A 16461-nucleotide genomic window follows, 5' to 3' on the forward strand; every position below is an offset into this window, starting at 1 on the left:
TAAGTACTGACCACCACCGACCAGTACATTGTGGGCTGGCACATCCCCTCAAATACTAAAGGTGGAAAAGCTGTGGCTTTGTCTGCTAAGATACAAACATCTCTGTAATCACGCGAGTGACATCTTGCTACATGCCAAAGTTAGATACGTATACAGGACTAGTCTGATTTTAATTTTTGAGCACTGTTAGTTCTGAGCGTCTTGAGCCACTTGATAGCAGCGATAGAGCTGAAGAGAATGGGCACACTGATGGGCAGGAAGAGGGGAATGTATATGGCGAACCTGTGTGGGGTGTGAGTGGTGTGTGGGAGTGGGGTGAGTGCGTGGGTGTGTGAGTTTGTGGGGTGGGTGGGTGTGGAAGTGAGTGCATGGATGTGGACTTACTTTTGATCATCTGGGAAGTAGAGTAGCTCTAGTATAGAGGGATCAAAGAATGCCGTCTCTGCAAGTAGACAACAACACACAGCATGAAATGTACTCACAAGTAAATACGAATGCAGTGGAACCCCTAAAAGTGGACTCCCTCAAACCAGGAAAACTCTCATAGTCAGGACCCTAAGTCCAGTAGGAGCACATAGCAGTATACACCTCACAGGGTGTCATTTGAAGTAGAGGGGGGAAATAAGAAAAGTAACTAGAACATTTTGCTAGGCCAACTGTTATTTCAATACCCTGTTTTATAAAGTATGTAAAATTGCCAGCTATGGATACTCAGTCATACAACTAGTACCTGAATGCAAAAAAGGGGGGGAAATTGGAGCTAGGGGGGGGGATATCACCCCTTTCCCCGGGCCCCCCTGCCTCAATAAACAGGATAGTTTCTACAGCTAAAACAGTGTACGCTTATAGAGGTCTCATTACAGTATAAAGTTTGAACTAACAGTGTACATGAATTCTGTTGTGGCTAAACTTAGCATGCATCTACCCTCTTAGCATTCTAGCGAGAGTGAGGTCACCTGCAGAGTCCATTGCCTGCTTGGCCAGTGTGTAGGCAGCGTCCAGGTCACCCTCGGCCGACATCTGGTAACACTGGACAATGATGGGAACAACCAATATAATAATTATCACAGTCTCAGCTATAATGATGAACAAGAGTAGAGTACTACATGTACCAGGGTTACATCTAGGATAAAAAGTTTAGGGGGAAAGATTTGGGCACACGTAAGCATGCTGTAAAATGTTTGGCTTAGTTGACATTAACCAATGTGATGATGTCATTATTCTACACAATTTTGGGGGGAAAGCTGAGCATTTTGGGGGAGGAGGTTCACCCCTGCCCCCACTAGATGAAACCCTGTGTACCTATTATTACCGGTATGCACAATTGTGATGTATACATAATGTGCTGAATGAGCATAATGAAGTATCAACCGGAATTCATGACACAGATACTCAAAGTAATTAGCTGTTACCTGCTTGATAGAGTTAAGAGAAGATTCCACCTGTGTATAAAGAGTCTGTTAGATACGATGCATGATTGGACGGAATTAAGTGATTACCTCGGCCTGAATGTGATCACTGATGACCATGTTCTTGACTTTGTCCAGTAGACTGACCAATGAGATTAAAGTCGTTGATGCCATGGATACACTCTCGACCATTTTAGCAATAAGCACATGATCAGCTTGCTGTAATTCAAAGTAGGATATAAACACACAAGTCCATCCAAGCAGTGTACATGTACACGCACCCAGTCAGTAATCCCCAGTGGTCCATTCGACAGCTTCACATCGCTAATAGGTGGCAGCTGTAGTGAAAATTGAACCAAATAACCAGCTGTTGTTACGTTTGTGACAGTTATTACCCTCACCTCTGACGGTATCCCTAGCAACAGTTTCAGCTGTTTAACAAACACAGGCATAACTCTCTCCATCCTCACATCCACAATGTCAGGGTCAGAGGTCACATTGCCATGGTTATAGAAGACTACACCTCCCCACTGGGGTATGAGGAATGTGTCGGTGTGTTGATCACTCTTGGAGGAGGGGAGTATCGAGAGGGGAGACTCGGAGAGTTTGGGTATATAGACGAGGAAATGGAGGCTAGGCAACTGGGAGACGAGGGAACCTGTATGTGTGTGTGTGTGTGTGTGTGTGTGTGTATATGTGTGTGTGTGTGTGTGTGGGGGGGGGGGGTTGTAGATAGAGTGTGTTGACTGTTGGAAAGAAGACCTTGCAGCATCAGCATATAAACTTAAAGTACCATAACGGCATTATAGCTTGGTGTTGTGACAATGCTGAAGTAGAGAGCCAGTAATGTGATCTAGCTTTTACTACGCTTAAGAGATGTCAGTAAGTTCTATTGACTTTAGAATACCAAATCTCACCTAGCTTTGACTCGATGCTGCTGATCATGGGGGGCAGTTGGGAGGAGAGGATGTGGTAGCCGAGACCAGCCTTATTCTTGCGAGACTTGAACTTAACGTCAGTGTAGTAGAAAACCTGGAGGCACACAACACACACACACACAGTGAAGCAATCAAGTTTGTACTGTACAATGTAAACTGTAAACACACGGGCTATCAATGGAATATGCCTCCAGGCAAAACTAGACAAGCTACAACGTAGTACATCAACTGGTATAAGATTGTGTACTCATGCATGCGGATTATTAATTTTAGTGTAACTTGTAAGGATAAATAAGAGACAAGATAGCTTTCATTCCAGGCCGCGAGGAAAGGGAGAAAACTCTCTCCTCTTCTCAAGGGCCTGGAATCGAGGCTAGATCACACGGTACCTGAGAGCTGATAGAGTACTTGCCAAGGCTGGCCACTCCAGGGTGCTCAAGAAAGGGCATTAGAACTTCTGTAAGAAACACACTAACTCAATGAAACAAATACTTGGGATTTTGTGGTGCATTCAACTAGTACATGTGTAGCAACAAAATTAATAGGTTTTAGGCACATAAATCAATGTACAATTTCAATGACAATCTTTCACACACACACGTACACATAGTGGCACTTACGCTGTGTGGCTTCTTCAATGTTCCAAGTGGTCTCAACTTCCGAGGGGTTAGGGTTCAAGAGTGTGAACGAGATCTGGTAGCCTGTAGAGGGGGTGGAGCAAATAAAATAATGCATCAGTATAACTTATACTACACGTACCTTGTGCTGCTCTGAGCTGTCGCATGCTCTCTAGATCAACCTAGAAGAATAAAAATTCCTAACATTACTAGTGAATGGAAAGAACCTCAAAAACAATGGATTCAATATGAACAAGACGAGAGCTTATAGTACAAGCTTACCCTCTCTTGCTGTAGCCCTGCTGTACTTTTTAACGTTTTCTCCAGCTGTTTCCGGTCGCCATAGATACCTCTCACGATCTTCAATGCAGTTGGTAGAGAGTCTGAGAAATCTGTGTTTGTGGGGGTGGGTGGACAATTTGATGTGTACACATACCAGTACTGTATAAGCACATGTACCTTTGTTTTTGTTCAGTACAAGAGCATGGCGGTAATGACTGACGTAACCATGTGAGAGCTCTTTTCCAATTGGTCGATTTTCAACGAGTCCCGAATCCACCAGAACCAGAGTGTAATGGCCCAGTTGGGAGGGGAGTAGCTTAGCAACCTCTGCAGAGAAATCTACAGACAAATAAAGAAGCAGACATTAAAATACTGTACAAAGTCAAACTGTACACCTTACAAACACACTGGGAGTCTATTCAGAATGTATCCTAGTTCCTTTGTTTCTGTCAACACCTTTACAGCAGACAGGTAAATGAAAATGGGCTCACACAAAGGAACATCCTTTCTAGTCTACTATTACACCATAAACATAAAAGTCATACTTATAAACTTGGCTGACAGAACTTGACTAGACTTGCAAACTAGGAGCTAAGCAATGAGAGTTGAGTTGGTGATAGTGATTCTAATCGGTGCAGCCACGTTATGCCTGGCAGCACAAAGCCGTAATGAACCTACACCCAATGAAAGTTTGACTGATTCCCCAAATAATGTTGAAGCCAATGAAGAGAGAGTCAAGAGAGGTGTCGAAGAGAAAAAGCAACCAGATGGAAAGCAACCAGATGGAATGCAAGACAAACCAAAAGATGGACAACAGAAGCAGCCTGTGTCTACACACCCCAAGCCACCAAAAGTTCACGGTGTTCCAAAATTGCACTGGCCAAAGATGCATATGAAGGAGAAATGGCATAAGAAGAACACTCCACCTCCAAACAAACCCCCAGTGAAGCCGACAAAGAAACCCCCTACAGGTGGGCACCCTAAACCAGTCTCTAAGCAACCAGTGAAGAGTACCCCAAAGCAACACCATCCTCCACCACCTAACAACGTGCGACACCGTCCAGCCCCACTAGGAACCCCAAAGGCCAAGCATCCATTGCCAATACATCGTCCAGGCTCACTAAAGAAGCCACAGCAGAAATCGGCACCCCCAAAGACAAAGCGTCCACTGCCGATACACCGTCCTGTACACAAGCCAGTTCCAGCTCATCCTTCTAAACCGCATACAAAGAAGTTTCCAGTAGTAAAGAAACCAAAGCAAAATCCAGTGAAACACCACCCTCAACATAATCGTAATGCCCCCAAAACGTCTCCGCACCTCCCAAAACACCCACGTCCATCACCCCCTCCACATCAGGCACACCTTCCACAACACCCACGTTCCTCACATCCGGCACACCTCCCACGTTCCTCACCCCCTCCACATCCAGCACACCTCCCACAACACCTGTATCCAGTACAGAAACCTCGAACCCCTCCAAAAAAGCCAGTAAGAAAAGTGTCGCCATTAAAGAAGCCCTTCCACGGACCACACGTTTGGCACAAGCCTCCTGTACAACACCGACACAAAGTAGAGCGGTCATTAAGAATGCACGACCATCCCATTTTCCTCCTCCCATCTCTTCCATACCCTCGATCATATCATCATCCAAAGAATGAGGCACCGCACAAGCTGTTAAAGAAGCAACCTGAAGAGCGTGACGAAGAATTAGAGCAAACGGAACAAACACGTAATGATCACGAGACAGAGTTTGATGACGAAGAGATATCAAAAGATCATACTTACGAAAATGAGCCTCAAAACAGGGAAATTAGACACAAAGAATATGAAAACAAAAAAGAAAATTCTAAATACGATGATGAAGAAACAACAAGAGAAGAACCAATTTATCACGTAAGGAGAGAGCACCAGAAATCAAAAATAACGAAGCCACGTCCGAAACAACATCAACTACCTCGAAGGAAACAACACGTTGTGCCTGTTCCAAGACGAAAACAAAAACAACAAGAACCGATTAAAACACCCGCTACAAGAAGAGGCCCCGTGCTGAGATTAAAACCACATCTGCGCAAACGGCCAACGAAAGAGCTTAATAGGGAGCGGCCACTAGAAGAACCTGTGCATACAAGACACCCTCAAAGGACAATTGTTCGGCATCACGTTAGACCAAACCCTCGACCTTCTCCTAGCAACCTGCCTTGCAAGAGAGTTTCGACAACACAACCAGAGCGCCCAATCAGGAGACCCAGACCATCAGACAGGCCATACTACAGCCCCGAAGAAGAGCAGCCTTGCTACAAGAAGGAAAGGATAGAGGATCCAACGAGGGGTCCCAAACAACGTCAAAAGGAGTCCAAATGTGATGAGCGTTTCGAAGATTGTGACGAGCCCTACGAAGAGGATCAACAGACTCTCGAGGACACAGAGGATGGAGAAGACGATGGCGATGGTGAGGAGAACTATATGTACGATTATGAACAGTGATAGATTACTTGGTGAGAATATGACTCAGTAGAATTAGCTGATATGAATTATAGTTGAATGCAAAGAACAATTGTGTACTAATTTATTGTTTGGATACTCCACGAACTAAATTGAATTAACTGACTTTATCTTATACAGGAGGTTAAGGTAAACACCTATATACACATGTATAAAGATGCTCCCCTATTTCCTCATTGAATCCAATGTGATAGGATGAAACACTATTATATGAATAGCAGGCTAGTGTATACCTTCCATTGTGTTGGACTGTAGAGCCGACATTAGCTTCTCTTTGTCAGTGGAGCCTATGGAAGTTGTAAAAATAGCCATTGTCAATATTGACCCAAGGAAGAATCAACACTATAATAGCTACTGTACACATTGCACATGTAGGTTATATAAGTATAATCATGTACGTATAGTAAAGAGCACAGACCTCACTCACCTAGCTGTCGAGGCTTCACAACGTAGTGTGTTCTTATCCTCACATTACTGGCAGACACTGCAGAATACAGACAGCCATGAAAATGAAATGTTACTGTGTTCTCCAAATAAAGAATAAAGTCAACACCTTTAGCAGGTATCGAGATGCATAATTATATACCATGGATACCATGGAGAGTGAATATTCAGCACTTTAAATCGTGGGCAGTTAAGGTTAGTTTTTCGCTATGAACATTAGGAAAACTCTTTTGAATCACCTGATCCATCGACAAGCTCCCTCTGCATTTGCTGTACCATATCATCCAGTTCCCTCACAGAGCTGCTCAGCTGGGTAACCCACACAGTGAGGGCCCGCACTGGGGGCACCTGCACCGTTAAGGGGGGGAGGTGACATAGGAGGAAGGATTATAGTAATGGAAAGGAAAGTGATCGTGTGCATCATAAAATGTATACAATGGCGATGGTGAGGATGATTATACAGATTACTGAGTGTACATATCATTATCAGATGCATTACACCTGCTGAGCCCTGAGGCCCACGATCTCCTCATACGGTAAGGGGCATCGGTACACCTCGGTCGTCTTCCACCAGACGGGCACACCTACCAACACCACCACCCCCAACACACTTAGTGCCGAGAAATACTGCCGAGACGAACTCTCCGTGGAAACCATCCTGTGTGTGTGTGTGTGTACAGTGAGGGGGTTGAGGTAACAGGGTAAGGGTTGTTTCTCCAAATCCAGATTTTATACATCAAAGAATTAAATGTGCACTCAATTAGGGTTTAGAACAGTACTGCATCTCAGTATCGAAATAGCATATGATATACACTCCATACAGTACAAGCCACCTGTAAGGTGCCTCCAGCACACACATCAACCATCTCTTAATTCTTGTAGACCTACCTTAATTAATTAGTACCGTATATCTTCTAATTTATCGGACACTTCTAATTACCCGGACACTCTTTTGGGCAATTTTCGTTGTTCTAATACGGACACTCCAGTACTTTAATATTACATTTGTTCTAAATATCCGGACAATACCTTGAAAAGTGAGTTACCGTTCATAGACGGCAAGTAGTTGGGCGTGGCCCCACCCTGGACGCGAACGTAGGGCCACGCCCAACTAAGACGGCAAGTAAGACTTAGAGTGCTGCAGTTAGATAGCCTTTGAGTAGCTAGTTTTAGATAGCTAGTGCAACTATTCAGTGGTACCCTGTTCTATTAAACTTAGCTAGCTCGCATGCAGCTGCTTGCTTGTTCTAATTATTCCGGACACTTCGCATGCTCTATAAAAGTCTGTTCCAATTATACCCGGACAATTTCCAAAATAATTATTTTTTGCTGTCCGATAAATTAGAAGATATACGGTATTGTATTGAGTACGGGTTTGTCCAAGTTCACAGTGTTTGATGCACTTCCTTCATGTGACCCCACCCCTCCATTATTAGCTAGCTACTCTGCATCCATAGATAGTAGAGGAAGGGGATTGTGAACGAGATCACGTGCGCTATAGATCATACATGAGAGCTGAGGTCTATCCGCGTTAGACCGCGAATTGACTAATTTTGAGCGGGCTAAAGACTTTTCAGAGTTTTACTCGGTTCTAAAGGTAAGAAACGACTATCTAAGAGCTTTAATGTCAGTAGTAATCTATACTAACAATATTTTGAGCGTTTTAAGTAATAAGATATACCTGTTGAGCTACAAGTTAGCTATGACTTACCATTTACCTGTTTTTAGCACTGTTTGGGGAGAATCTAGTTTCTGATACACTTTTAGAAGCTAGTAAGCATATTGGCTGTTTCCTTGACTTGAGCTTTAACAGGATAGCCCCTTTTTTTGATATGTAAGCTTTTTGTTGTTCTCCAGTGTTGTGAAATAAGTCGAATGGGGTGCCTTCTTTGTGTGGGGTGTCCTGATCTGACTGTTCACAATTGAAAGTTTTAGTGTGAATTTTCTGATTCTTTTAGCTTTACTCTATGAGAATAGCTATTACATAGTAGCTGTACTAACTCGAAAGAAGAATTTTTCCTCAATGAAAAAGTGTGAAAATGTCATGTTGCTCTTTTCCCACACAGGTGTGATTGTAAACAATGGGCATGGGAAGTCAGAAATTGCGTTTTTTTCAGCAAAAGAAAAGCAAGAAGCAGTAGACATCCCCCGTCTGCTCTCATCAGCCTTTACCTGAGTCGACCAGCAACTCTTGAATCTCTCCACTTCTTGGTTGCCAAGTCAGTGTTGAACTAATTGCCGTCAAGAACGTGCTCACCATTGTCAAGCTGCCAAGAGTTGATGTCATCGTCACCTCGTGTGTTCAGTGCCAGCTCATTTGGAATTTGTCAGTACGTTCTGAATATACCCTTACACCCCCTCTCTCCTCATCACTCCAGTTCTTTCAACCTAAGTTACCAGCGTGCTGTGCTATTTTGATTGAGATACATCGATTCCCTGAACTTTTGTGATGAAAATCCTGGCCTTAAATGTTTAATTAGATTTGTGAAAGCATTACTCTTCTACACTTATTATATAGTTGATCAGGTAAGTTCTGTCAAAAAATTGTTCACGAACCGTTACCCAAACGCAGAAGACCGGACTCTGACAACACATTCTGACTCATATCGTTCATAATGTACGTGTATCTTTACAATGTCATGGCTTGTCTGCAGTTCATAATAATGTTATATAGATGATGAGTTGTCATGGATATTTTATATTGTATAATTGTAGAGCATGGACACATTTCCAGAGTAGAAAGAACCTACAAAAAAAAGAATTTCAAAACTAAAAGCTTGCATACACACATAGCTCAGAGTCCCTACTTCCTTGATATGTCTTCACTAGCAGGAGGGCCCACAGAGGAGGCTGCAACCATACCCAGCAACACAGATCTATATACTTCCTGTCTACTTCCGGCCATTCTGCTAATGCTTCCGTCTAACACGGACAGTCCATGAAATTGAGTTCACGTGATCTCGTTCACAATCCCCTTCCTCTACTATCTATGCTGCATCTGAGACCGAGCTGCATGCATGGCTAGCCGGGCAGTGGACAAAGGGATTATAGCACAAGCACAAGGCCTAGGGGAATTAAATCTACTATGACTTGAGGGATAGGTTGAAGACCTTGATAGTCTCCTATCATCTCATCTCAAAGCAAAAGGCCATTCACTGTTAGACTTGGTACACGTATAGATCAAAAGCTTCTAGTAAGTGCAATTAATGCAGCAAGAAAATATGAGCACTATACATCAAACAGAACATTTGAAAGGGGGTGAGGGGAGTTAGTTTTTGAGTGCACAATTCCACAGATACAGATGACAGTCACCCACTGACTCTTCTGGAATCGTGGACGGATGGAACGGAATAATATCACTATTATGCATTGCTGAAACTCGGCAGTTGAATTGTCAGTTTGGTCATAATACTAAAAAGAGAAAAATTAAACACGAATATTAGTCAATGGTAGTAGGAAATAGGGTATACGCGTACATGCTATGCACATATTACAATCAAAAAATACAACTTCGAGTACAAAGTTGAGCGGTAACTGAAGTGTACGATTCGCGACAAGAAAATGTTTGATGGAAACTGACAGTGTGTAACAACGTGTACCCTCTATTTTGTTTCACTGCCAACAGAAGAATGCCACACTGGTCATCCTATACAGGGGTAAGAGAATAGATAAAACGGTAGCTGCAGAATTAGTGAGTAAAGAATCACAAAATCACAAAAGTTCGAAGAACGACATTTAAGACATTATAATGAAAAATCTATGTAGAGAATGCCTTCCAAACCCCAATGACAGAGTTTTACTATCGACAATGACCTATAAAGAATCATATTTAATATTTACTTGGCTAAAAGAGCCCTTCAATTTATCCATACAGGCTTGAAGCTGGGTACGGATACCGGGTAGCAATACTACCCGCTTAGTACACTTGTACACTACTTGTACACTATAATATTGTTGGCAGAGTTGAGTGCTAGAACTAGCTAAGCGGCGGAGTCAGCTCAAGATTTGACAAGGGTTTAACATTAAACAAGATAGACAAAAGTAACAACTGACAAAACAGAGATCATACATGCACCAAAAACAAGAGAGACACACATGGCCTCTTTACAACAAAGAATCTATTGTTAACACAAAAGGAGGCTCTGCTCCACAGGAAGTAATTAACCTACTTAACACAGAAACCATAGCTACAGTACAAATTAACTAAGTAAACAATGTACACATTAGTCAAGTGCACACACATACACATAATAATAACAACAAATAATAGTAAATAGACTCTGGATCAAACTTTATCTGGCTACTCAGTACTTTAAGTGACACCACACCACACTCTCTGCTAGCCTAAGACTACCTGTTATCAATACATTACTAGTCCTACCCTCACAAAAGTGAGCAAGTTCCTCCAGTGAGCAAGGTCCTCCAGCTAGGCGTAAGCATCCCTCTGAGTCTCTACTGGCCCTGTATGAGAGCTCGAGACTGTATATTATATCTCTCATGATGCATGGTGCTGAATCCTTCAGTTTTTTAACTAAGATTATTTGTAATGATGTAATGTTTATAATGACGTCACTGCTTCAAACACGGTGAACTTAGACAACCCGGACAACCCCTATTGAGTACTAGCCTCGATTCCAGGCTGTTGTTTAAGCGGCCTGGAATCGAGGCTAATTGAGTACAGGCTTTATTACTTTTACACTAGCTTTCCCTTTTCCTTATATCAATATAATTTTCTGGTAAAAGATCATCAAGCAAAAAACAAACAACACACAATTAGTACTATTAATTATATTTTGTAGGGTTAGGGTTGTAGTGATTCCTTGAGTATGTAGCGAGCACACTTGCTTGCTTGGTCATTGCAGCCACGATCCAACAAAGCTTGTAGTAGAACTCGATACGTAGCTGTTCCACTGAATAGATTCTTAGATTTCCATTTCTTAATACTGTCATATCTCATCATCCCTATAGTTAGACTGCTATGTCTGATGTATTCAATTTCATCTACCGTTAATCCCAGCCGCGTTGCTACCAGCTCCCAGTTTTCCATATACAGTGAAATATCAAATATGTGTTGATCTCTGCACTCTCTATTTGCGTCTTCGTATGTCAATCCATTGCTTGATAGGAAGGCATCCAACTTTGTGGCGGCATGAGCTGCTTGTTCAACAGTGTGCTGCTCTCCAACAGATGCAGCGGGAATTCCCTGGAGTGGAATGAAGTTCAGATAATACACGTAATAAATTCAACAAAGAGCGAGTCTTCCATAGTAAATATGGTATATGTATGTTTCCCATTAGCCTCGTCCCACTTTCCTCGAAGGAAGAGGGCCTGGTATTGACTGCTTGCGAATGAGCTAACCACCTGCCGGCTAGGAATAACAACAATGATGTCACAACAAATTAACTGAAAGAAGTAGATAGAAGTTCGATTGAGGATTCTTCTAGCTGCTGATAGCTACTCTTAGCCTGATGCTAACAAAAGACTGCCTGCAATAGTGCGGGTGACCATCATTGGAACAGAGTGAAAGCTGAGCCTAGATGGACAAACCACGCCCATCAAACACTAACCTTGGTGAAACAAACCTTGACTAAAAGCTAGCTAGCTAGCTGTAGCTCTGTGTATGATTTTAATACTATTAATTTGTATTCTGTACATGTACAGGATATTTCCCAGGCCAATTTTTCTCCTTCCATTCTTTACTGGAACGAGACTATAGTGCTAGCGATAAAATGTTTTGTTTTACAGTAAATTTACGGAACAATTCATTTTACGTGAACAGTCAGTAGAGGCTCTCTTTAAAGGCTTGCGGAGGCTAGCTTCCCATAAAATGGCAACATTACCCAGTACCCACACAGATGTTATCTGTTATCTGTGGTCAACCACAATATTGTTATGAATGTTCAACCACAATGCTGATTGTGCAAAGATTCTGCAAAACCTAACAAATGACCCAATGAGTTCGACACATTGACATACATGAAACTAGACACACACAAAGTGCACTCACACACACACTCACTGCGTAGTAGTAACACTATGGGCAGCGGAAGTCATAAAGCTGGTAAGGTTAGCAAACACCAGTAAAAATAGCTTGACATACAATTATAGGGGGGGCACACACAACACTCACCTTCATATACTGACAGACTTGAACAGCAATCGTCCCTTTCTTCAGTTTTACTAACATCTCCAGAAGGGCCCTGAATGTCGCTTGAGGGAGCTTCTTTCTTTTCCAGATGTTCAAGCACTTGATCATGGCTGCGTGAGTATCTGCTTTTTGGATGACATCAGTTTGTTCTCCGGAGGACAAACCCAGAACGTCCATATAATACTCCACATTGTCGAAACAGGCAGCCAAATACGATACGTCTTCTTGCTGGATTTCATGGTTGACTTGTGAAGTAGTGAGCTGATATTTGTCGATTAGCCCTTGAAGAGTTTCACTCACTGGTTGAGCCGATGATCCTACAGTGTCCCTAGTAGCCGGTGCTGTATAAGAACATGATATAAATACACATTGTTGCACTGGTATGATATAGGCTATATCAGCATAGAAAACAGTATCAGGCAAAAGTCAGTTACACGCACCTGTAGTTTGGAACCAGATCATTTGTTCAGACTTGACCCTCGACGTGTAAGTCTCATCAATAGTGCATCTTAGATAGCCCTCTTTCAAGAGTAGTTCTGCAGCGTGGAAACGAGGAATATCCATGGCCTGCACAGAATACGGTGTACAAGGACAAAAGAAAGCTGACTGTGGCTGCTCCTCAATGTAACGAAGTATTTTACAAGAAGCATGTATTCCACAAACAATTTGATTTTGAATTGTCGGACACATCGCAGAACAAACATCTTTGCTTCCCTCCACGTGTACTTCAATATACGAAAAAGAGTCGATCAGAGTAACCCGGCAACTACTGCCTGGAGGAGACAACAGTACACAATTCTGAGCAATTACTTTCGGCTTTCCCCTAATCAGCAGAAACTTCCAACCCAACTGATGAATTAGATAAACTTGAAGGCAACAAAACACTCCTGCACGTGGCCAACCATTAGAGAATTTTATTAACAACGGACTCACTAAAACAGACTCAACATGATATTCCATTATTTTGTCTTGTGTTAGCATATCTAAAAGTGAGGGCATGAAGTATTGAGCCGTACGTGATGTGACATCTATTTCTGACGAAAACGGTGTTAGAATGAGAAGATTCATGAATATTTTGAGGAGGTCGGGTGGAGAAAACAATCCTTCTACGTAGTGCTTAGAAAAATGTTCAACAAACTCTAGTGTTATGATTCCTTTATCTCGAAATTTCTGCCATTTTCCTTTTGAAGCTTTAGCCCGTCCAGCAGTGGCTGTTGATTTAATCCTTTTATCGTATGCTTCCTTGACCAACTCTGTCAGCTTGTCCAGGAGAACTTGAGAGCTAGTGAAGACAACGTTAGGCAAGATGTCGACATAGTAGTGAAAAATGTGTTGTTCATGAAAGAATTTCAAAGCCTCCACAAGTGCATTTTCTTCGATATGTATTTGCTTTGCGACTTCCAGACACTCTTGTATGCTCAATACTTTCCTGTTGAGACGATTTGACATTTCTTTTAGTGACATTTCCAGCACGTACCACCAAATCGGCATTTCGATTACTTTAGAAGGAGAGTCATCGACGATAGATCTTATCATTTTGGCCATTCTTTCTTCATGAGGGCCTGGATCCTTTCCATTAAGAGCAAATATCAATTCATCCTCAGTTTCGTTACAAAAAACAAGCTGGTCAGTAAATTCTGGTGAAAGAATTTTAAGTAGTCGCTCATTCTTTTCCTGTACAGTTTCATAACGTTTATTGATTTCGTCCCGAAAGGTGCCTACAATGACAAGAGTAGGTTTTTCTCCATTGATAGTATGAGACTGCATTGAGCGAACGAGACACTTGAGGGTATCAATAGTTGTAAGAGGTGATTGGTATGGAGTTGAAATCAGTTTGCCGTTTTCGTAATACTCAACCATAGAATGAGAGTCCAATTGTTCTGAAAGCTTCAGAGTAAACAAAGCAATGCTAATACCATGTAAAAAATGAGGTAGAAGATTGTGAAAGTGAGGCTGGCCACCACTGTCGATAAAATAGATCCAGTTGGAGCCTAGAATTTGTCGTGCATCTTGTGATCTTGGATGATGTGAATCCACTACTTTATCACGAAGATCAGCAATCAGTAACTCAAGTTGAGCCAGTGGTAGCAATGTGGAAGGTGTTTTATTAGCTGGTTGCTTGTCAGCTGAATTTATTATCTCTGTCGGATCTTTTGCCTGAATTTCACGAACTACGCCCGAAATCATAGCTCCAACAATTTCATGCAGTTTTTCATCGTTTACTTCTTTCCATTTGTTGTTATGGGAATGGACCTTGACATCAGTTACATCTCTAACATGAACAGAAATATCGGCAAGAGGAGTGCTATCTCTAGAGCTGGCAGAGCCCTGATTACAAAGAATGCGCTTGATACAAGTTTTTCCAACTCCAGCTTCTCCTTGAATTAGAGCATTAGTTATTTTCACAGTCACTATTCCATCTCTTAGAGCATCGTCGAATATCCTCCTTCGTTTTTGTTGTTTCTAGATAAGAAAAATGGAAGCATAATTATTAGACTTCCAAAATTCCGATAATGTTATTATCCACCCAAAGTAAACTGATTTCAATTCAATTCAATTATGCTCATTGTAGGACAAAAATGAAGCTCTGACAAATTGAAATGCTACCTAGTACCTATGGACTATTTACCATGAAGTTGTGAATAGGTACGTGTACGTATGCATCATTATAACAATTACATGCACACATGCCCAAAAACACACAGGGCGAGCAATTAAAGGCCTAGCTACCGGATACCTTAGATGCAGAGGAGGTGGGACATCACTTGAACTTTCACTAATTATGACCTTTTAATGACAATTCAGGCCAAATTGCTTTTCGTTTTTGCTGACTCAGCAGTAAAACACGACTGGATCTAGGTTGTATGGCTATTATGTGCTGATAGGGTTAGGTCCAGTATCACAGACACCAAACACAACTAGTTGTCAACAGATTCAGCGACAGAAACCGTGCAAAAATATAGTCTCATAAATAAACCATAGATAGTAGAGGGAATTCCCTCTACTATCTATGAATAAACCACCCTCTATGACAAACACTTGGGATTAGGCCGCCCAACTTTTAGAGGGCAGCTAAAATATGAGACTAGCAAATTAGAATATTACGTACCCGTAGGTCTTCCTCCAGATCTTCTACAGTGCTAGCAGGCCGGACATCAGAAAGTGATCTAGATCTAGATCTAGTAATAGGCATAGGAGATAACGGGGCTTGGTACCCTAGACATACACTAGCACTCATTATTGACAGAACCAAGAGTGCATAAGAAGAGAAGAGTGTCGAACTTAACTACGTACTTCTACACAACACAAACACTGTGCACAATTACAAAGTAACATGACTTGCACTAGATGGGCGTGCCCGTCCCCAGCCATAAAAAAAAATATATGGCTGGGGGACGGGGCACGCCCATCTAGACTCGCACGTGATAAAATTTACTAGTACCGTATATCTTCTAATTTATCGGACACAAAAAATATTGAGCATGCAAAGTGTACATTTGTTTAGCCTCGATCCCAGCCCCTCACACCAGCGAGAGCGGCCTGGAATCGAGGCTAACATTCGTTTAGCCTCGATTCCAGGCCGCTCTCGCTGATCCAGGCCGATCTAGCAGAGGGCCTTTGAAAAGAAGGCCGGTGAAGGAGGCGGCCTGGGATCGAGGCTACACCATTCAGGTCTCAGACTGCATGGATGCACTGTATATGTACAGTCTAGAGAGTAGAATACAAAAATAGGTGAGTAGTTGTACTTAAATGTATCTCAAGATTGGAACATTTCTAAGAAATTGTGCTGATACTATTGTAGAATTAGCCTCGATCCCAGGCCGATCCGTCTCTAATTGAACGCTAGGTCACCTAGCATTCAATTAGAAATGGATCGGAGAATAAGCTACAACGTGATTCAAAAATATTTCCCCAAAAGTTGTTGTAGTGGGAAATAATTTTAGGTGATAATGGGGGTGATCGTAAAAAAATTTATGTAACATCAATTATTTCCGGAACTAAAGTATTTCTGGACAAATTTATTCTTATCAAAAGTTAGGCAATTTATTCAAGCTTACTCGGTGTAATTTTTGGACCTTAACCGTGAGATCTTCTTCAATCTCTCCCTAACCGAAACGGC

The 16461-nt window shown here is 42.1% G+C and overlaps 3 protein-coding genes across 8 annotated transcripts; 1 reads left to right on the forward strand and 2 right to left on the reverse strand.

Moving 5' to 3' along the window:
- Positions 1–56: 56 nt before the first annotated feature.
- LOC135340226 (GPI transamidase component PIG-S-like) lies at positions 57–7196 on the reverse strand. 2 transcript variants are annotated; one of them, XM_064536548.1, is made up of 18 exons: positions 7082–7196; positions 6695–6851; positions 6433–6541; positions 6177–6233; positions 5983–6036; positions 3424–3585; positions 3247–3356; positions 3107–3146; positions 2968–3048; positions 2737–2804; positions 2327–2441; positions 1811–2067; positions 1691–1747; positions 1500–1628; positions 1413–1442; positions 957–1029; positions 385–442; positions 57–282 (listed from the first exon to the last, which is right to left on the reverse strand). In XM_064536548.1, the coding sequence occupies exons 2-18, from the start codon at positions 6848–6850 to the stop codon at positions 159–161; spliced, it is 1680 nt and encodes a 559-aa protein (XP_064392618.1). In that variant the 5' UTR covers position 6851; positions 7082–7196; the 3' UTR covers positions 57–158. The 2 variants fall into 2 exon arrangements, with proteins under 2 accessions (XP_064392618.1, XP_064392617.1); XM_064536547.1 differs by having other exon boundaries at positions 7027–7092.
- On the forward strand, positions 3690–5967 carry LOC135340225 (uncharacterized). Its single transcript, XM_064536546.1, has one exon. The coding sequence runs from the start codon at positions 3845–3847 to the stop codon at positions 5729–5731; it is 1887 nt and encodes a 628-aa protein (XP_064392616.1). The 5' UTR covers positions 3690–3844; the 3' UTR covers positions 5732–5967.
- A 449-nt stretch (positions 7197–7645) lies between the features above and the next one.
- On the reverse strand, positions 7646–15699 carry LOC135340360 (uncharacterized). 5 transcript variants are annotated; one of them, XR_010396320.1, is made up of 7 exons: positions 15451–15699; positions 12782–14804; positions 12324–12682; positions 10575–11396; positions 9793–9839; positions 9001–9604; positions 7646–8939 (listed from the first exon to the last, which is right to left on the reverse strand). XR_010396320.1 is itself a non-coding variant. In XM_064536688.1 (4 exons), exons 1-4 carry the CDS (start codon positions 15577–15579, stop codon positions 10995–10997), a joined length of 2913 nt encoding a protein of 970 aa, XP_064392758.1. In that variant the 5' UTR covers positions 15580–15699; the 3' UTR covers positions 10209–10994. The 5 variants fall into 5 exon arrangements, 1 of the variants encoding a protein (XP_064392758.1); XR_010396322.1 differs by having other exon boundaries at positions 7646–9604; positions 10581–11396; XR_010396319.1 differs by having other exon boundaries at positions 7646–9604.
- Between the last annotated feature and the right edge of the window lie 762 nt (positions 15700–16461).

The sequence above is a fragment of the Halichondria panicea genome, chromosome 8 (genome assembly GCF_963675165.1).
Source record: "Halichondria panicea chromosome 8, odHalPani1.1, whole genome shotgun sequence".
NCBI classification, from domain to species: Eukaryota; Metazoa; Porifera; class Demospongiae; order Suberitida; family Halichondriidae; genus Halichondria; species Halichondria panicea.